Below are 22,731 nucleotides of genomic sequence, written 5' to 3'. Positions count from 1 at the left end.
CTATGTCTCCCACATGTGGCACTGTCATTCCTCGTCCACGAATTTCATGGTGTCACTCATCGTGGACGAAGAGGGGTACATGAAACAATGCGATCTTTGTTTTGTGTCCCAAAACTAGAAACCACTATTAATAACATACTTGACAAATGCCTTATATGTGCTCAATATAATGTATCAAAGCCTGTGGCACAGCACCAACATTTACCAAGACCAATTACACCTTTTTCTGAATGGCAAGTAGATTTCACGCATATGCCCAAGAGGGGACCGTTTAAGTATCTACTGGTTTGCGTGGATAAATTTTCAAAATGGGTAGAAGCTTTTCCTTGCTCAAGGGAAAATGCACATGTGGTAACACAGAAACTGATCTCTGAAATTATACCTAGATATGGGATCCCACAAAGTATCGATTCAGATAAAGGAACACCTTTTACATCAAAGGTAACGCAACAATTGGCAACTGAATTAAATATAAATTGCCGTTTCCACATATCCTATCATCCACAATCATCTGGATTTGTGGAGCGAACTAACAGAACCTTGAAAGGAAAGATAAAGAAGGCCTTAAGACAACACTGTCATAAAGATTGGGTAAAAATTTTACCAATAGTACTAGCAGATTTGAGAATGACACCACAAGCAAATTTGAATTCTTTATCACCATATGAGGTGGTCATGGGAAGACCTTTCCCTATCCCATGGCAAGGGGGAATTATGGGAGTGGGTATAGAGCTTTCTAACCACATATCAGAAATCTCAGCGGCCCTAATTCAGAAACTTAATCAGTATTGGGAAAGGGTAACAAAGAAACACCCTGAAATTCCACTTGAGGCAGCACACCCTTTCCAGATAGGGGACAAGGTGCTAATAAAAGATATAAAACCCCAGAAAGATTTAACTGACCCCAAATACGAAGGGCCAGCTGAGGTTCTGGCTGTTACACGCACTGCTGTATTAACTGATCTTTTTCCACAGTGGATCCATGGCACCAGAGTGAAACCATTGAAGTAAATGTCTATGATATGACATTAATAGTTTTTGTTTTGCAGACTACTTCTACTGATAACCCTACTGGGACTGACACAGGCCCACACTGAAGTACACAACTTATTCTGGCAGTATGCTAACTGGACTGCACGACAGACAACCAATGAGTCATGTGTTGTCTGCCAAGAAGTGTTCTCCTCTGCTGTGACTATATCCTTGAAACCTTTGCCTTTTACATGTACTAAACTTGCTTTTTGTACAAATGCTTTGGGAGATATTTATGAGTGGCGCCCCACATGTGTTTCTAACAAGAAAACATGGGAGCCTCTTTGCAAATCAACTAGCAGAAAGAATCATTCTGTTGTAATACCTACACCTAGAACTATGGGTTTGAATATTTTGTTGACGAAACCCCAGGGGTTCACTTTTCCTTTTTGCTTTAATGGGACAAATGGAGGTAATGTATCCACCTTAAGAGCTAAAGATTGTAATATAGTAATTGGCGAGAGGGATCGATTTTCAGGGGTATATTTACCGTGGCGAAAGAATAAAAAATATAGTTCTCTACTAAGTGTTTGTCCACGTTACATCCCAGGCACCTGTGAACTGAACAAACTTAAATGTGCTAATATCACAAATGAGACAGCTGTCACGGCATGTTACAACCTGAACAACACATACTGTTAACGCAGCAACGTAACTTGTGTCCCCACTTGGCCGAGACAGGATGCGGTCCTGGCCGATGACTGGTACTGGTATTGTGGGGGAGAAACCATCTTCAACACTTACCCCACCAATTGGACTGGTCTTTGTACTGTGATCCAATTACAACACATGGTCACTGTCATGCATCTTGCCAGACAATCCAAAAGGGAACGGAGGTCAGTTCCCCAGGACGACGTACCCGACGAACACCTTATGAGATCACACTGGACTAGATTCTGGGAGGCTATGATTCCCAGTTTTGGCGTAGCAGATGCCTTAAAACAGCAAGAGATCATGCATTATAGACTGGCCTCTTTTATAAACAGTACCACGGATGCCATTTCTGGACTAAGAGAGGAGATGAGAGCTCTGAGACTAATGACTATGCAAAACAGACTGGCTCTGGACATGCTCTTAGCGGAAAGGGGCGGGGTCTGCTCCCTGGTCGGAGAGAGCCAATGCTGCACTTACGTTCCCGCGGATGATGAGGATCTTGGACGAGTAGGAAAAGCTGTAAAGGCGATGAAAAGGATATCATCACAGGTGTATGAGGATGAGATGAAGGAAAGAAATTTTAATTGGGGATGGGGATTTTTAGAAAGCCTGTTTGGATCATTGGCTCCATATGTCTCAATGGTAGTACCGGTACTTATTATTTTCTTATATGTATGTATTTTTGGTCCATGTCTTCTGAGATGTTTTATGGCACGAATGTATAGGATGGTTAATGCCTTAGGTAAAGGGTATGAACATTTAGCTATGAATGGAACTGAGGGTAACCATTTAACAAATAGAGTTTATGAGAATATGGTATGATCCAGGCTCTTGTAAGAAACTGAGCCTGGAAGAGGGGATTGAAAGAAATATCCATGTAGTCACTCTCCAAATATTCTGTTTTGTAACTGTGTCTTATCTTATTGTAAGTTGTCCCTGTACTAGGCGCCTTGACGTTGCGCCTTGACATTCTTGAGCACTGGATAAAATTGTTCTGCCTAACTGAGCTGAATATTTGCACGTATTCATAACCCATGTAACCCTGAGTATGATGTATAAAAGCTGGGAATACCCCAGTCTTCTTTAGAAGAGAGCAATAAACTGTTGGATTCACATCTCTCAGTTGTTGTTGCCTTCCTGGAGCTCCAGTTTACTGAGGAAACACACAGACGATCTGCAATTTATCCCAACAGTTACCTAAGTCTTCCTCGCTTCTAAGGACCACCCGTGGAGGTTCCAAGAATCGGGGCGAGGGTGCCAGATGGTGCCCTGTCCCTGAGAGGGTAGGTGCTCTCTCAAGGGGATCTGCCAGGGGAGGGCCATCGCGAGGAGGGAGAGCTCTGACATCCAGGTCAGGTTGAGCCAGAGGGGCGCAACCAGCAACCTGTTCCTAGTCCTCCCTGACTAGGAATCACTGGGGGAAACGCGTATTTATAGCGCATTTATTATGTATGGCCATACATCCAAAGCTCTTCGCAATCATTAGGGGGGTCTTTCCACACTACCACCAGTGTGCAGCATCCACTTGGATGATGCGATGGCAGCCACAGGACAACGCGCCAGTGCGCTCATCACACACCAGCTATTGGTGGAGTGGAGAGACAGTGATAGAGCCAATTTGTTGGATGGGGATGATTGGAGGGCCATGATCGTAAGGGCCGATTGAGGGACTTTGGCCAGGACACCAGGGTTACACCCCTACTCTTTACGAGAAGTGCCATGGAGTTTTTAATGACCACAGAGAGACAGCCCAAGGAACTTGAAGGATGAGATAGGCTCAACAGCCATCCCATTGACGTAAATAGGATCACGTGAGCCTAATCATCAAGGCAAAATCATCTCAATATGATGATGAAACTCTAAAGCCACACCATAAAATTGATTCAATATAATGCCATTATAACAGTAGTGTCATAAAGACATATGGGTAGGCTCATTTGACTCAGGCAACCAATCAGCATCTTAATAATAATGAGGCTCTCAAGCCACACCCCCAAAGTGATTCCATAGACTGCATTATGATAGGCCTAGATGTATATCTTTGCATAGTAGTGTCATAGAGACATGGGGTTATATCTCAATGGATTTAGACAATCACCGTACTCAAGCTCACTCTGTAACCACGACCATAGCAACTAAACGGAGTACCCTAGCAACCATTTATCAACATTTATATCTCAGCATCATAACATAGTAGAGACGTCGTGATTGGCTTGTTTGACTCATTTTTGTTTGAATGAGTCAGTTTTGCCTAGCAACCACTCAGGACACCCTAGCAACACCTTAGCAACTGTCTTTTAATGCCTTAGCAATCACTCAGAACACGCTAGCAACTACCTAGCAACCACTCTGAACATCATAGCAACCAGCTAGCAATGCATCAGCAACCATTTAAAATGGTAATGCATTGTACCACAGCGAATTTCCACAGCAAATCCCGTTCACATTTTCTTCAGGAATTGTACATATTTTGTTTCTTGCTTCTATTACTGCGAGAATATTAAGGCCATTGCTTATTTATAATATCTTATATAAAAAAATATATAATTTTAAAAGAAAGTCTGAATGTGTCTATAAGCTACCTTGTTGGAATGTCTTCTGAATAAAATGAAAAAAATGAAAGGATTGGTGAGCTCATTAATCATCCTGCAAATGAAGCAGAAGTATGGGATCCAAAGGAAGTGAGCTGAACAAACAGAGTCTGAAGGGGGTTGCATACCCGATGTGCCGCAAGATGGCACGCTATGTCGCGTCACGCTGCGCCATGCATTTTAGAATTTTAAACATAGATTTATATTCGGGTACGCACACGACTCAGGACACTGTTCATATTTCTGATGCACCACAGAACACCATCCGAATAGTTCCTTTTACTGTAAATAGCATGTGAATGTGCGCGTCTGGTGTGGGATAATTCCAACTGTCATATGCAGTTGTGGTGCATACAGTGTGCGATGCTCTTGAGGGACAAGTTTGGTACAATAAATGTTACTTCATGTTTAAAGTAGATTCAATTTGTCTAAACATAGATCTCATTCTGAGGTTATAATTTCAGAACAAAATGTAAAAGAGAATCACTGAATACAATGGCATAATGATTCTGCTTGTTCACAGAAGGTACTTAATTTAGTTTCCTTCAAGCAATACATCAGTTTTTAAGACTAATGCTTGACAATTGAATTTTAATGGGATAGTTCAAACAAAAATGAAAATAATGCCATCTTTTTACTCAATTTGGTTACCTCCAACAATTTACTTGTATAGTATTGTTTTTTTCCTACAATGGATGTCAGTGGTTACAGGTTTCTAACATTCTTCGAAATATCTGCTATCAACTAAACAGTCCTCCCTTTACCACATCCTTACATTCCTGAGACACGGAAACGCAGTGTGAAAAAATGCTTCTGAATGAAAATGGTTCAGAATTATTCAAAATCTTACTGCTGCACAAACTGCCACAGAAAAGATTTCTACTACAAAAGATTGCAGTTTTTGAAACTTGCGATCTGACCAGAATTGCCGTATCACACAGGACTGATTCATTGTAGAGCACCACAGCATACAGCTGGTGAGTCTTGTAAACAGGGTTCATACAGGCACAGCATAATGAAAATAAATATAAATAAATAAATACATAAATACAAAAAATAATAATAATAAAAATAAATAAATAAATAAATAAATAAAAAATACAGTATTTTCAACAACCCATAAAAACATTGGATAGGAATTATCAATTAATAAATAATAAAATGTAACAATAAATTATTTAATATATTAATAATTAATAATATAATAAACCAAGACTGACATGCAATGTATTGAACACCTAAAATGTCTTCTCAGTAGTTTATAAAAATACTGTATAGGAACTGTCTATCGATTTATACAAATAAAAACTAATAATAATAATAATAATAATAATAGTAATATAATAATAATATTTAATAATATATTAATAATATAATAAACCAGCAATAAATGTGCTCACTAAATGAATTATTTTTTGTAAAGCTGCTTCTGGCCATGACACATTCATACCTGAAAAGACGTGTTTAAGGTTTTATATGCTGTATTTATATGAGCTCTGTTTCACTATTGGGATGCAGACGTCATTTGTCTATATGCCAAAGAAAGTGAAGAAAAGCATCCAGAAGCCCTTTGCTCAAGTTGCCAAGTTGTCCACAGAAATAAACCTTAAAGACAATGAGATGGATCAATTCATCCAACTCCCTTGGTCATGATTTTAAAGTTCATCGGGAGTTCTATTGCCTCACTGAAAGCACTTTACAGCCTGCAAAGACTAGCAAGGTCTTAGTTGCTATGGAAACAGGGAGACTGCCTGAATTCCAGAGCAAAAGATTAAAGGATGGCATAACAATAAATCCTCAAGGTAAATATAATTGTGTAATATGCATTTTAACACAATTTGTAATCATAATATATATATATATATGTGTGCGGAGCAGCCGGTATTTGTATTTGTATTTGTTCAGGGGGGAAAAGTATTTGTATTTGTATTCGAGTAAAATTTAAAATGGCGCAAAAATATATAATTTTTCTATTACACTTCTAATTTACGTTATAGTGAAAGTATTGTTTAATTATACCCATTATATAAATTATAGACATGCAATATTGGTTGTTGTTTTTGAACATGTGACAAGAAATGTCATTGAAAAGAAAATAACATAGAAGCCATTATCTCATCCATGGTTAAACCAACAACTAATAAAATACCATTGTGAATATTATGAACCCCACCACCACCGTTCTTGTTGAAGGACACTGAATAGACAGAATAAAAACAAATTATACTTCAAAAAACTGTTCTTCTTCTGAAAGAACTTTTCTCCAATGGACAGAATTCCAAAAACTAAAATTAACTAAATAAATCTAAACAAAACCCTGCCTGGGAGATCTGGTAGAACAAAAGTATTCTATATAATACTAAAAGATACAGCCCTGCTATTATCATCTGCCAGCCACAAAACAGACACAAAGTTTGTTTTTTTGTTTTTTGTTTTTATGTTTGAAACTGACTTGCTGGGGCAGAATGTGGCTGTGTTGATGGTTTGGTGCTTGTGGAGGATTTAGCAGAACATAGCTGGGCTGATTGAGGGGATTGATGCTTGTGGGGGGTTCACAGACAGTATCAGGAGAGGATGCTTTTAGTGCATGTGATAATACATTACATAGAAGGTTGCACAGTGGCACAGTGAGTAGCACTGTCGGCTCACAGCAAGAAGGTTGCTGGTTCAAGCCCTGACTGGGTTCTCCCCATGTTGGCGTGGGTTTCCTCCGGGTGCTCCGGTTTCCCCCACAGTCCAAACACATGCAATACAGGTGAATTGGGTAAGCTAAATTGTCCCTATTGTATGTGTGTGAAAGAGAGTGTATGGATGTTTCCCAGTGTTGGGTAGCAGCTGGAAGGGCAGCCACTTTGAAATCATATGCTGGATAAATTGGTGGTTCATTCCACTATGGCAACCCCAGATTGATAAAGGGATTTAGCCGAAAAGAAATGAATGAATGATTATGGATAGAAGATGTTGACAGATGTTTAATATTTCTGCCTCTGCTGATTTCACTTTTGTAAACATTATACAGTATCAGTTTGTTTTATCTGCAGCTCCACTGACTGAAAAATTCTTCCACAAACAACATGAAGTTTTATTTATTTATTTTTTTGACTGGTGGAGGACCAAGAAATGGCTCAGAAGCAGTCTCACTCTTTTTCTATTCGGGTGCCCAAATGTATTTGAGGAGTTTCAAGTTAATAAAAAGTGACGGGAAGCTATGCTAAGGTTAACTAGCCTATAGCATATATCTTGCTGTCTGCAAAAGACAGTAATGTAGACGAACCATATAACTCCCATAGGTGCATACTATTCGACACAACTGCACAAGCATCGTTTTAACCTTTATAAACGAACGTTAACGTTACTCTGTCAACAGTCTATTGTCTAAATTACCGCGCTAACAGAGCTAACGTTGCATAAACAGAGCACCCGATTGCAAACGTCAAAAATGCAGCGTAATGGAATATCAAACTCCGCTACAAGTTTATAAACTGCATCTGGAACCCAATTAAGGTACAAAAATCTATTTATCAAAAATAGTGATGCAGTGAAGTATTTTTTTCGCTCAGCCGAGCCTTCTCTGTCTGTATCTGTGGAGAAGCTTGTGCGAGACAGCTTTTACCTCCGCCCCGCCCTCCGACGTAGTGTCTCTCTCTCTCTCTTTCTCTCTCTCTCTCTCTCCCTCACTCACTCACTCACGCGGGCATGCACTGTGGTCCCATGAGGAAACGCTGCTTTTTGATATAGTGTTTTTCTTGCTCCCGAATACAAATAATTTTTCAAGTATTTGTTCGAAATAAGTATTCGTAAAAACACGCTATTCGTGCCTTTCCGAATACCGTATTCGGGTTCGGCTCCACCCTTAATATATATATATATTTTTTAACAATTGTGTATATTCTGTGGAGCATGGCCAGTGGATTTTTCTTAATAAGATGAAAGTTATGTGTTTTTGTTTTAATCAGATAAATTGCATGTGCCCAGCAACAGTTCCAGTGATGAGGCTAAACTGCAAACTTCAAGCTGCAGAAGTCAAGAGAATGATGACCATATGAACGGTATATGCATTATTCCACTTCTACATTCTTTTTCCTCCAGCTCTGTGTTTACTCAGTTACTCTTGATAATCATACAAGCTAGAACTGTACATTTCATCATTTACATAAGTAAGTTTACTATAATTCAGATTGTTGCTTGCAAAAGCTTTAAAGTTGCGAAGATCAGCTGGTCTGTTTATAAGCTGACATATAAGCGATCCACTGATGAATCGACTGATCATCGCGATTTTAAAATGCACCAGTGTTCCTGGATCTGGGGTTACACTCAGTAAACAGTGGTGAGTTCAGTGAACTAATGACCTTCAAGGCCAATCACAATCATTTCTGTTCTTAAATGTTAGTGGGAAATGGACATTTAAAAAAAAATAAATTTAAATTCAGTACTGATTGGATTTAAATTCCAGTATCCTGACAACACAAACTGTTTTATGTTTGAGTTTATATTTGATATAGCTGTCAGATTTTATCAGATTTTTGTTAGGGCATTAGTTCCAGGACACCAATCTTTTTTTGGTCCCCATTTATTTACCTGCATATAAAAACTAAATGTTTGCACATTTTTTGTTTGTTTCTGCAGAAAAGATGTTGTTTTGTAATCAGTGTTGCTACAATAAAAATATTCTTGTGAATTCAGTACTGAATCTATACTTTTAAACAATTCGGTGCTCTTTGCTTCTGTGATAATTATCCAATTTAGTTACTTTCTGGAGGAGCATTTGTAGTTGGTTTATTTCAGTTGCTCTCAGCCATACTTCACACAAAATCATTTTTTAATCAGTATGATTATCTTAACTCACCCATTTTAATTATTATTAATTAATCTATTATTATTTATATGGCGCTTTTACAATGTAGATTTTGTGAAATCAGCTTAATAAAACTTAACACCCTTCTTCACAGTATGTGGTACATTACCTAGGTATGATATGGACATCATTGTATGTCAGTGTAGTTCAGGACACTTTTCACCATAGTCCCAATATGTAGGTATTATTTAGACATCAGTTTATTTATATGTCCTTAAAAAAATTAAATGAATGTTTGTCCTTGTATGTAGGTAAAAGATCTAGTGCAAAAATGTGCATGAAACGAAAATCTTAACAGATGACTGTCATAATAAGGCCATTGGCAACTTAAAATTATTTTCAGCTTTGCTCTAGCAGCTTTAGAAAGGCACATCCCCATTTGTGACGTATTTTTCATATGTTTCAGTTTTTCACAAAAATGTATGTGTGTGTGTTCGTGTCTGTTTGTGTGTATGCATGTGTATGTCATTGTAGGCTGGTGTGTTATTGTTTGCTTGTTGTTGACAATTTTCAGAGAGTGAATATGTTTAAGAAAAAAAAAACAACTAATAAAAAAAGAAAATGAAAATCTGGACAGTTAAGACTCAAATCTATTAAGGTGCAAGTGCAAGCCAGTGGTGAAAAAATAATGTAAGCAAAGGGACAGATGTGATAAAAGACAAATTACTAGTAGTAAAAATGCACATGAAAAATACAGTATTACCCGAGTTGATGTTAGAGCTGGGATCTTTGGGGTCCTTACTATTCACAAAGCCAGCCCTCAAAAGATGCTCTGCAAACTGACCCTTCATATTCTGAAGCATCTGGTTGGAATGAGTAAAATGAGTTTTTATTTATCAAGCTTGTAACAAAAAGTCCAGCTCTCTCTTTTATATCTGATGTTCGATATGTGGAGAGTTATAACTGACCTGTAGCGTATTGGCAGACAGAAAGTTGTCCCAGCAGTATTCCCTCTCAAACCTGCTTCCTTGTCTCTTAGCATCCTCCCAGCCCTGGGCAAATAAATAAAGAGATTATTGTGATTTTACATGTTTTTATGTGGTAAGGACCACTCAATATGCAATATGCAATCTTAATCCCAATCCCAAACCTAAACCTAACCTTTACTTTTCTACATTACTAATGCTTTTCTACATTGTTGAAAAAAAAAATGAAACTCATAAACTGTTATAAACTATTTCCTCAATACAAATGTCCTCAAAAACAAACTAACTAACTAACTAGAAAGAAGGTAAAGAAGCAAGCAAGCATTCAAGTGATTTATAAACTTTGCTTCATGAAGACGGATGTGTTGTCCTATAAAACAAAATCAGCTTTAATACAGTTTCAACTTAATGAAGAGTAACTCTACAAAACATACCAAGAAAGCATTGACAATACTCAGATGATCACTTCTTGAGTTCTGGGAAAACATCTTTCTCCTTTGGTCTGCAATCTTCTCCTTTCCCTTAGATAAACAATCCATCAGTCAAAAACAATCCATCAAGGATTGTGTTAATCTGAAATAGTGTGTCTGCGTGTACCAGTGGTATGAAGAAGGGATCTTTAAAGCTAAGGCTGGCTGCAATGGTAAGCACGGGGTCCAAACAGCCCAGAAGTGCCCCAAACAAAATCATCTTTCCAATGTGAGGCTCTACAGGCATACGGGCGAGATGAAATCCTAGAGGAGTCAACTTTTCATCTCTGTCCAAGGCATTCTACAAGGAAAGAATTTGAAAAAAAAAAAGAAAAAAGTAAAACAATTGGCTTTTCAAACTTTTTTCTTTTAATTGAGCTTTAGCACTTTTTTTTTTTTTTTACTTTAAAGCTTTTTTAAATAAACTTTTTTTTTTTTGCTGACCAATAATTTTTCATAAAACAGTAAAATTTCTGTCTAAGGCTGCTTTTACGCAAGTGTTTTTTTTCCATGAGCCAAATGCTGGTTGGCTATCTAACATAGGGCCCCAACCCAGATGACAGATGTCTGTCATCACAACCTTCCTTTGAGGGCCCGTTTACACTAATATGTTTTAGTTTTAAAATGGCTATTAGAATAAAAATGATCCACGTCCAGACTGGCATTTCACTTAGCATTTTTAAACAGAAAATGCAGATCACGTGACCATATACACACTCTGTCATGCGCTGCAAATTATGCTCGCGTCTGAGATCCAGGCAGTCAGCGGGTGCTTTGAGCACAGAGCACCAGTTGAGAGCTGTGCACATTGGATGGTTCATCAAGGATCTATCGCTGGATCTAAACTCGCTATAGTTGTCAAGCATGATATTTAACTCGGCTTGTTGTCTATATCTAAAAACATATTCCCCGACTTCAGTCTTTTGAATCTATGACTTATTCTCTGGTAACGCGTTTTGGCTGAGCGCAAAAATAAGATGACAGAAAAAACTGGATTGCCCTGAAATGTTACGTAAGACAAGGTTCAAAGGGAGAAGGTTGAAGAAACTGGGATCAAAAGGAGGTACTAGGACCAGGTTAAAGAAGCGAAGGTTGTGCTTCCCTCTTCCCATGATAACCTTGTCAAATGTGCGGTCGCTAAATAATAAAATGGATGAACTGGCTGCCAGGGAAAAGTTGAAAGTGACTTTAAAATGAGTAACCTGATTTGATTAACAGAGACATGGCTGAAAGACGAGATTGAAGTTGTGCTACCTAGTTATATCATGATAAGAGCTGACCGGGGACAAATATGCCTAAAAAAAAATTGATCGGGGGAGGTATGTGTGTCTTCATGGACAAAAAAAATCGGCAACACAATTTCATGTCTACAAGAAATTGTGCACTCACGATTATGAACTGCTTTCTGTATCCTTCAGACCTTTTTATCTCCCAAGAGAGTTTGGACAGATCACAGGGGCGCCTCCAAGGGGTGGCCAGGGGTGGCCACGGCCACCCCTCGGTAAACTCTGGCCACCCCTGTGGCCACCCCTTTGGCCACCCCAATATAATTTTGCGTTGACATTATTGATTTAAATGAACTCATAAATTCCCAATATTTAGATAAATAAATAAATAAAATGCAGTCACTAAATTATTGTTGGTGTTACTGACGTAGCTCTCCCCCTCTGGTTCAATGCTGGTGAAAGCAAACTGACGCATGCGCGCGAAAAACCATTCCCGCGCGCCTCACGCACTCTTGTGTGAATCCCGGTTGGTTGTTTGCATGAACGCCGACATAATAGGCACCGCTCATGCGCCGTGAAACCAGAGTAACAGCCTTTTGTGCAGAGGTGTCGGCACGCAGCGAGTTTTGAAAGTCGTTTAAAGTTTATATAATATGATGATGATGATGATGATGTTACATTCACTAAGCATGGCTTTAAAGCAGAAAGGAGGGATAATGAGTCAGGGAGGTAAGACTTCATAACATGATTTCTCAGCCATGATCTGGTCTAAGACCACAGATAATTCTATAATACATTTTTTGTATTCTTTAGAATTGTCATAATTAATTTTCATGCAAAAGGTTTCTTAAGTGATGTTGGCATATCACTCCAGTTGTTGTTTTCCAGTAATATTTAGGACTGATTTCTGTTATTTATTTAGAAAAATAATTGTTTATTAATATTAATTGTATATACTTAGAATAAATATAAATAAATTGTTATATTTATTGAATAACAAATCTAACAATTCAAGAGAGGTGGGGGTGTATAGGGTGGTTCGCCCAGGGTGTCATTTAAACTAGAACCACCACTACTACCCTCCCTGATCGTCCTTGACAGCACGCACACACCTTCAATAGACAGCAATGGCTATTTAATATTTACCTTAAGCTACAGTATATCAATAGAAGAAGCTGCATTAATAAAATGGTTCAAAAAGCAATATGGATAAATAATATTATTAGTTATAGTGAGTGTGTATAGTAATGCCTTTTGTTCAGTTTGTTCATTTGTTTGGGTAATTAATAAACTCATTATTCTTTCATTCATTTTCTTTTCGGCTTAGTCCCTTTATTAATCCAGGGTCACCACAGCAGAATGAACCGCCAACTTATCTAGCACATTTTTACACAGCGGATGCCCTTCCAGCTGCAACCCATCTCTGGGAATAATAAACTCATTAATCTTCATTAATTTTAGACATGGCATATCTCGTATGATGTACAATAAAGGCACGTAAAAAAAGAAGTTATTTATACAGTATATGAAAAGTGTTTTTAAAATAAGCATAGATTTTTATTTGGTTTGCACATGTACTTGCTGAATTATTTCAAAGAATAAATTGCAATATTTCAAGTAGAATTAATTAAATGAATAAAAACTACATTATTTCATTTACCAGAAACAAAAATAAAACATTACACTGAATTCATTATTTTTTTTGTGTGCCACCCCAAGATTTGGTGCGGCCTCTTCTGGCCACCCCTAAGAAAATTTTCTGGGGGCGCCACTGACAGATCACCATAATTTTGGTTTATATAACAGAACCCAAATACGAGGATGCCGCAGTTGGGATAAGTGAGAGTTATAAAAGTTGCGATTTGGCCTGAGGACTGTAAAGAGAGACTGAGAGACTGTTATGAGAACACAGACTGGGACATTTTTTTTTGATAATTGTGCAAATTAGGGTTGTGACGATGAGGAAATTTCCCCACCGGTTAATCAACATGTGACAACACCGGTAATACCGGTATCACCGTGGGAGTGGGCGTTTCTTATTTTCCTCTTTTTTCTGCTTTTAAATAGCTTATAAATGCGTGCGTAAAATACTTTCACTTTCAGTTTTGTGGGAGTTGCCAATTTGTCATCAATTGTTTGAATGGAGGAAAAGGAAACTACACCAAAAAAAAAAAAAAAATCACTGTTATTAAACAACACATGACTTTTATTAACATAACGAATAAAATAAAACAATCCTATACAGGCTGAAAAAACTGTGGAAGTTGGAACCATACAAATAACAACCATAAATGCCTATATTATATAGTAACAGCTTAGTCCTTATGAACAATCCGTTTATAAAATACATTATTAATGAATCTATAGGCTATTGAAGAATAAAACAAATATGAAATATGATCCTTGCATAATGATCACAATTAAACAAGCTAGCACTCATTTTATATATAAACTATAAAAAAAAATAAAAAAAAACAAATGTTAAGAATTGAAACATTATTTTAAAAAATTCAAAGACTTCAGGCTAAATAAAAGTGCCTCGTCTCACACTGTCAGTGGCGGAATACACAGCACTGGCAAGACGTTTTATTTTTAGTTTTATTTGTTGCAGATTTGCGTGTTGTTCCTTTTTAAAAATACCTTTTATTTTTAAAATCTGTCAAGTTAATGTTGTCTATCGAGTAACATAATCTCTCTCGCATTGGAGTTTGGTGCGCAGTAAGACTATTGACCAACACACCGCCCTGTAAGTTTACACACTGCATAGACAGTACAGGTCCACAGCTCTGGTGTGGTATGAATTACATGTTTTAAATAACAGCGAGACATGCTCCGTTTAGTTTTAATGTAAAATATACATTATAACCCAGTACACAGTAAAATAATATGTTTTGAATGGCTCGTCTATTTACAGCGTTCATAGCCGTTAATTAAATAGGCTAAGCATATTTTCATTAATATTAAAACACATTACTACAAACAAGCCACCCTTTGATTTTTTTCGTTTACGTATAGTTTTATCAAACGAAAAATGCAATGAATTGTTTATTTTGGTTTTCATTTTATTAGAATTAATAGGCCTATAATTAATAGGCTACACAACTCCTACATATTTTTGGCTCTAATTGCGTTTTTACAGATATCCTTCCAATAGACTTTTTTGGCTCAAAGACATTTATGCCTGTTAATTTTAGTGGTGTATTTTGACAGATTTCGCAAAGGCTTCAGCTCTTCTACCTGTATTGTCAATGGTGCGGCATTGCTAAATCACTCGTTTTAATACAAAAAAAGTTAATTATTATTAAACATTGTGAGATGATGGTCGCTTGCAGGGCCGGAGTGGGACTCTTTTTCAGCCCTGGAGTTTCAAGCCTCAGACCAGCCCACCTCAGTTCACGACTGACTATATTAAAATAAGGTGATTTCCAATTCAGTTTCTAATTACACTATCCCGTCTTTTTTGAGAAAACAGTTGCTTTAGAACTTTAAATGTTCAACAACCCTAACAGTATTATATGTCTTAACAATAAAAATGAAAAGAAAAATAATAATAATAACATACTCAGGCGAGGATCAACCCGGGTCGGCAGCGTCGTAATCTAACGTGCTAACCACTGGACCACAACAGCTGTATACTGAGAAGTGACTCATCTGAGTTATATCATAATTTACCTGCAGGCTGGCTACATATAAAAAGAGTAGAGCTGCGGTAAAATAATGAATAAGATGACTGTGGTCAAGTAAATAAATTAATTTATTTAAAAAGTGTGACTGCTGAGAGCAACAGATTCTGGAGCTAGGGACACCGGCCCTCGTGGCCAAAAAACGGACCGGCCCACCGGGAATTCTCCCAGTCCTCCCGATTAGCCAATCCGGGCCTGGTCGCATGATTTTTAAAATGAGAGCATGCGTTGCGTATTTATGGTCATTGATCTATCCGCGACCCACCCATAGTTAAACATAAAGGTGCTTTGAAGGTGCGTGTATAAATTAGTTCTGTTTCCTCTAGATGCTGCCACCTTTGTCAGGCAAAGTTTGCAGATTGCCTCATTAATGCCTTTGGGTTTTCTTTTTGTGTTTGGTTTGAACCCAAAATATTGCCAAACAGGCACTTTTGCATTGCGTTTTGACAATAAACCGTTCTCCATCCTCTTTCTGTATATTCGACTCCTCTTTTCTCCTCACGTGATAAATGAAATATGATGCATTGTAGCTATGTTCAGATGATAATTATAGAGCATGCTCTCGTCTTAAGTCAATAATTTATAATTATATTTTCCATTTAATTAAAATAAATGTTTAATAAATTAAAAAAAAAAAAAAAACCCGAATACTTAAAAAAACAAATGTGGGGATGGTGTCATGGTGGAAAAGTGATGTCACCGGTGTTGCGTCTTAAAACCGGTATCAACGTCAACACCGTCTATCGTGGCAAGCCTAGTGCAAATGCGAATGAGTTAAAAGAAACAATAACATCTTACATTACTTTCTGTGAGTAATGTTGTGCAAAAAAAAAAAACTGTTAAAATATACCCTAAAACAAGGTTTGGGGCATGAAATTAAGAAATGTCTAAGGGAGAAAAGGGTGGCTTTTTGCACAAGGTAATATGGTACTTTTTTAAGAAAAAAGACGTGAACTTTATTATTGGATCAATATTTAAAAATCTAGACAACAATATAGAAATAAAATAGAGAAACAGTTTGTCACTGGTGATGCTCGTAAAGCATGGAGCAGTCTCAATAACATGATGGGTAGGGAGACACTGAAGCAACACAGCTCACTTACAAATTCTCTTTCATTTGCAAATGAATTGAACAATTTCTATAATACGTTGGATAAAAGTACAATTGGAGCCAAGTTTGACCAAGTGGTTAGCCATGTAGGAAATAATGTTACTCTTACAGAAGAAAAGATAGCTGGTAGTCTAGCAAGTGTTAAAACTTTCAAGGCACCTGGCCCAGACGGTCTTAGAGGGCAGGCAATAGCAGGGTGCATTTAGCAACTGAAAGGGGTTTTCACTAGATTATTTCAGATCTTGCTTTATACACATATGGTTCCACTTTCGTGGAAAAGAACAACAATTATTCCCATTCCTACGAAATGCAAACCTGTATTACCAAATGATTTTAGACCTATTGCCTTTAACAGCATTCTATGTAATTACATGGAAAGGGTTGTATTAGGGCATTTGACCCATGGGTCAGACCATTTGCAGTTTGCCTATAAAGCACAGAGAGGTTCTGAAGAAACTATTTTAATCTTGCTCCATGAAATCAGCAAGAACATTCAGCACCCTGGTGCTTTTGCTAGAATTGTATTTATTGATTTTAGTTTAGCTTTTAATACGGTCAAAGTTGACATTTTATTGGATCAATTATTAAAGCTTAAAATTAATGAGCACCTAGTTTTATGGATACAGGATTTTTTACTGATCATCCTCAAAGAGTGTCTGTACAGGGTTTAATTTCTGAAGAGGTTTTTTTGAGTATATCACCTGCATTATTTTCGATCTATATAAGTGATATGTAGATTTCTGAAAGCAATTTTTCCCTACTCAAATATGCTGATGACATGGCTGTGGTTGGATTTGTGGTCAAAGGAAAGGAGAAGCTAGAGAGGGCCTTCATTGAGCAAATAGAACATCTGGTGACATGGTTTGAGAAGAGTGCTTTGTCACTTGATGCTTTGAAAACTAAGGAACTAATTATAAGTAGAGAAGGGCAGCCTATATGTCATCCAGCTACTATTGAGGGTTAACATGTGGAGATTGTAAACAGCTTTAAGTATGTGGGAATTATTTTAGATAGTGGCTTAAATTGTGGTATACACGGAGACTATATCTACAAGAAGGCAACACAGTGACTCTTTCTTTTAAGAAAATTAAATAGTTTAAATGTTAGTAAGGGTATTCTGAAAAAGGATTATACCAGTCTGGTTGAAAGTATTTTCTCCTATAATATTTCTTGCTGGTACAGAAAAATTTTGGAGCTAGAAGCAAGTATAAACTTGCAAAGATCGTTAATATGGCTAGTAAGATCATAATGGACCCCCCAGAAGCAGCTTGTGGAACTGTATACAAACCAGACCAGACGGAAAGCCTCACAGATAGTTCAGGACTCAACTCATCCTCTTAATTATGAATTTGAAAAGCTTCTCTTTCTAATAGATGATACAGAGCAAAAACAAATATTTTTAAGATTTTTTTTTACCGTCTGCTATTACCATACTGAATAAATGACCATGAAGTAGATTGTATGTCTAGTGTTGTGTGCTGGTAATCTTTGGTGTAAGAAGCTTTGTGTTTGTGCTCTGTTTTTGTGATGTTTTGGAGGCCAAAAATGAATTTCCACACATGTGGACAATAAAGTTTACTAATAATAAATTAATTTATGTAACAATGAACACTGATTTTGCACATTTGGCTGATTGCTTGCCTTTATTTCCAATAATGTATAAATTTATTGTATATTATACTATTATAATTATTTATTAAAACTAATATTCAGAAAAGAGAGGGTAAGTTTCTTATTTTCAATGAAAATGAAAGGAGGCTGTTCATTCATTCATTTTCTTGTCGGCTTAGTCCCTTTATTAATCCGGGGTCGCCACAGCGGAATGAACCGCCAACTTATCCAGCAAGTTTTTACGCAGTGGATGCCCTTCCAGTCGCAACCCATCTCTGGGAAAGAAAGAAGGCTGTTATGTTACATTAAATGTTATGCTACAAGTTAATATCAAAATGAAAATTGACAGTTCCTCTATCATGCTTTTATTTTATTGTTAAGATGGTGAAGCAACGTAGCCAGGATAATTTAAATGATGTTATAAAGTTGCCACAGCGGAAAGAATCGCCAATTTATCCAGCATATGTTTCAAGCAGCGGATTCCCTTCTAGGTGCAAACCATCATTGGAAAATACGAGGATGTCCAACATGCATAAAAAATATCTCAGATTTTCTTTTTTAAAATAAAAAATCTAGTATGTATGAGAAGTGTTTTCATTCTAAAGCACCATTTAAAAAAAAAAAAAAAAAAAAAACTACTGTAAACACAGGTTCAGGATTTTGATTCCATTTTTCTGTATAAAGCCCGATGTTTTTCTTCAGCCATATGGATTTCAAAATGTTCTGTGCACTTTTCTAGTTAAAAAGTTTCATCATAAACCAAAATCATCCATCCATGCTTATCGGTTTTTTAGTATACTTAGAAGACTGTGCGGACATGGCTGGGCATACGACAATAAATGATATCCAAACCTTTATATTTGTGCCGCTCACAGAATGATCCCTAGTAAATCATCCCTTATTTGCTAACTCAACTCTACTTTTCTATCAGTTATTCCTCCCTTTTATGTCTTTATTCTCTCACCAGGTCTACAAGGTGTGTGATAGCCAGCTCTATTGCTCTGTCTGAGGGAGGATCCATAGTTTTCTGCAGAAAAGTTGCAATGGGGCCCAATTTCAGTACCTGAAAAAATAGAGAGAAATTTCATACTACAGTAAAATCACTAAGTTTCCTAACTTAAGCATACAAACAAAAATATATTATAAGATTGACAACATTTATATTAAGGTGAGCGTGAATATTCATCAGGGACCCACTGTACAATTGAGCAGCAGAAAGAACTAGAACTGGTTAAACATATGGTTGAAAATGGCCAGGTACTGAAACAGGTAAAATATTGTCTCAAATTTACAAAAACCATGACTCATTATTGCAATCCATAATTTTGTTTGTGTGCTTGGAAAAAGTTTGTGAGAAATGAAATGAGTCACCAGTGGGATTATTCAGTTCAATTTCATAAAACTACAACAGTGAAATTATGTTTTTTTCTGCCACAAGCATAATTCCTCTGCATTCTAACAACAAATACACATATTCCAAAACCAAATCTGTGATTTTAGCAGGGGTGAAACAGTAAAGTAAAAAAAAAAATGAATACAGGTCTGATAGGTATTTGCACCAATTACATTTGTATTTTTAACCTATTGTATGTGTGGAATATGTGTGTGTTCAGAAAGAGAGTGGAGGACGATTAAAGACAAGTCACTTTTTAATTAATTAATTTAATTAACTAATTAATTAATTATACAAAGCCAGTTGTTTATTTATTATTATATATTTAGCTTTTCAGCTAAATATTTTTCAGCTTTTCATTAACAAAAAAATTGAATTGTTAATAATTAATTAATTCCATAACTTTAGATCTAAAGTATGCACTAAACTGTCTTTTCTTTCTTTTTAGTGTGCCCTGAAAAGCTCACACATACAAGCTTACAATGCCAGTGAAGTGTGTTTGATCTAAAGTAACTATTTAAGTGTTTGTTCAAAACATATTTGTAAAGTAGGTATTGCATATGTATTTTATGAGGTGCTCATTTATGGGAGCTTGTAAATACATATGCAATTTTAAAGACAACCCATATTTTGCTGCAAAAGTGAAATAAAAATCAATTATTATATTTTTTATTAATTTATACATTTTAATTACTGAATATATTACCTTAATTCATTTAAATTTATCAAGATTTTTTTTATTTAATCAATCAATCAATCAATCAATCAATCAATCATTCATTCATTCTATGACTGATCTAAAGTATGCCGAAACTGCAATTTTTTTAATTTTAGTTTTCCTTAAAAGCTCAGACCTTAATTTGTAAGCAAAGCTCTTCCAGTGGAGTGCGTTGGATCTCAGGTAACTGGTAGTTATCCAAGAGGCTGGCCCTGAGTCCATTATACAGATGATAGCATTTTCCTGGGGACACTCTAATCAAACAAAAACAAAACAAATGAGATGTAGCAAATACAAGTAATATTATTATTATACTGATTTTATTAGGGAAGTCTGTTTGACTTATGCAAATTGCCACTGCTTAAATGTAATTTAATAAATGTTCTTAAATAAAAGTTTATATAAACAATTAAATTTGTAATAATTTCGAGATAGTATCAGGTGGGTACAAAACATTTACAAAACGATTACATATCTTTTGTTTTGCATTAAAGTAAATAGAGAGTACATTTTTTATTTTTGGTTGAACTAACCCTTTAATGCATTCATTTAGCGCATATAATAAAGCATGGTTCTGTTCACAACTTGCATAACTGTACACTGTAAACCATTTCAATGGTAAAAAACAACACCAAAAAAACACTATTAAAAAATGCTATTAATATTCACTGAGTCACTCAAATCCACTTTATGTTGTAATCAATCAGCATGAAGTGGCTATACATTTAGAAATCCACACAAAAGAGAGGGTGCCCAAACTTTTCCACAGCCTATTTCACACATCTCAATACTGCTACACTACGGATTTCTGTTTGGAAAACATGACATTATCTAGCTTTCTTCAGAAACTGAATGACATATCACTGCTATCTTCTCTCACAGAAAGTAAGATAAACACTAATATGTGTATATACAGTGTTTATCAATACTGTAAGTCCCTGTCTAGCACATACTGAAGAGGTGTGCATTTAGGTGTGAACTAGTTTTTGTGCATCATCCTTCTGTAATGTTTTTTCCCAGAACTTCCTGCCATGTTTCATGTTAGTATTCCAGTGATATGTTACAAATTGCAAGAGTCATTTCAGAATGATGGATATGCTACCTTTTGTAAATGGATTGCCTAAAAAATGCATCCAGTGGTAATGTTTGAGGCTCTATGAGGATTGTGGGAAAACGTTTTCAATAAAAGTTGCGTATTTGCAAATATGTAAAAAAAAAAACAAGATTACATTTTTGTTGCAATTGTTGAAAAATAACCTTCTATAATCAAATCTATCAAATCAGACAAGTTATGAAAAGACATAAATTACATAGATAGGAGAAAATAATGGTTCAAAGTTAACGGGGTTTGAAGAATGCATACCATTTTTAATGTTTTCTTATTTGAGACCATTTCTTACAGAAGCAAGTTACTACAGGATTTTCCATCTTAAATGATGGAGAAAATCAGTCCCAGCCAGAAGGGAAAGCATGAGTGGATGATCCATCTCAGTCAAGTATAAGCAAAATATTCATGAAGTGAAACTGAAAGAGCCTGTATATCACATAACCAACGATATAACTGGAAATTAGGCAGACTTATACCACCCAAAGATTTAGGTAACTATGTCTTCTTGGTTCTTTGGGGTTTATTATTCTAAATGACTTTTGATATAATCTTGTTGATTTATTTAAAAATGCTTTATTGATAAAAAACTGAATACACTGAAATAGAAATAAATATATTGATAAAATATTCATTTTAGTAATATTTATAGTAATTTTAGTAATGATGATTGCTTAATATTTGAATGTGTCAGAGACTTTGCATAGGTGTGACTATGTTGGCATATATGCGCTGATGTGATTAATTGTATATAACACAGTTCTACACAGATTATTTTTGTAACCTGATATAATACCAAACTCATTTAAAATTCAATTGCAAATGCAAATAAGAGAGGGCAGACACGACGTCATTATCTGGTGGTTCAACTAAGTAGGCAGTAACTAGATGTAATGTTACTTGTTTGCACTGTTGTTTGTACATTTATTTACAATAATTTAATCAATGAAATAAATTTAGGGCCAAATCCAAACGTTGATGGGGTGGAGTAGGATTATCTATTATCCACCCTATCAGAGTTTGGATTGGGCCAAGCTTTTCTGCATCTAAAGAAATCAACAATTTAGAATTATTAGACTCAGAAGTGGCTATGTAAATGATTAAGGAATTGTCTGATAATGAAAAAAGGCCAATTTCAGAGATTTTCTGAGATCATAGAGGTAAGAATATTCTTGAAATGTGTGGTTAAAATTTGAGGCAAAATTTTATAGTCTACATCATATACTAAAGCATATGAGTTGGTTCAAGGTGATGTTTGATGTTTTTAACCAGGGGTCTAAAACTTAATACCTGAGGGTCGCTGGAGGCCGAGTCAGGATGAGGCTGGGGCACATCAGGTTTTCCACAAAAAATTAA

At 36.2% G+C, this 22,731-nt stretch overlaps 1 protein-coding gene and 1 long non-coding RNA gene across 6 annotated transcripts in view; one reads left to right on the top strand and one right to left on the bottom strand.

Annotated features, from left to right (window-relative positions):
- Positions 1 to 22,731, bottom strand: part of dhx36 (DEAH (Asp-Glu-Ala-His) box polypeptide 36) — a 237,013-nt gene that overhangs the window by 60,629 nt on the left and 153,653 nt on the right. For all 5 annotated transcript variants that reach the window (XM_087292499.1, XM_087292498.1, XM_087292500.1 and 2 more), the window contains 6 exons: positions 20,407 to 20,524; positions 19,124 to 19,222; positions 10,656 to 10,829; positions 10,493 to 10,579; positions 10,041 to 10,124; positions 9,836 to 9,935 (listed from right to left, as the gene is read on the bottom strand). In XM_087292499.1, the coding sequence (XP_087148625.1) occupies positions 9,836 to 9,935; positions 10,041 to 10,124; positions 10,493 to 10,579; positions 10,656 to 10,829; positions 19,124 to 19,222; positions 20,407 to 20,524 (662 nt within the window). The remainder of the gene's footprint in view (positions 1 to 9,835; positions 9,936 to 10,040; positions 10,125 to 10,492; positions 10,580 to 10,655; positions 10,830 to 19,123; positions 19,223 to 20,406; positions 20,525 to 22,731) is intronic.
- Positions 10,947 to 13,064, top strand: LOC147832872 (uncharacterized). The gene is made up of 2 exons (XR_015515113.1): positions 10,947 to 12,009; positions 12,802 to 13,064. It is a non-coding gene; the product is annotated as an uncharacterized LOC147832872 (long non-coding RNA).

The sequence above is a fragment of the Danio rerio genome, chromosome 18, assembly GCF_052040795.2.
Source record: "Danio rerio strain M-AB ecotype USA chromosome 18, GRCz13ab, whole genome shotgun sequence".
Classification (NCBI taxonomy): domain Eukaryota; kingdom Metazoa; phylum Chordata; class Actinopteri; order Cypriniformes; family Danionidae; genus Danio; species Danio rerio.
This window is presented reverse-complemented; position numbering and strand designations above follow the sequence as displayed.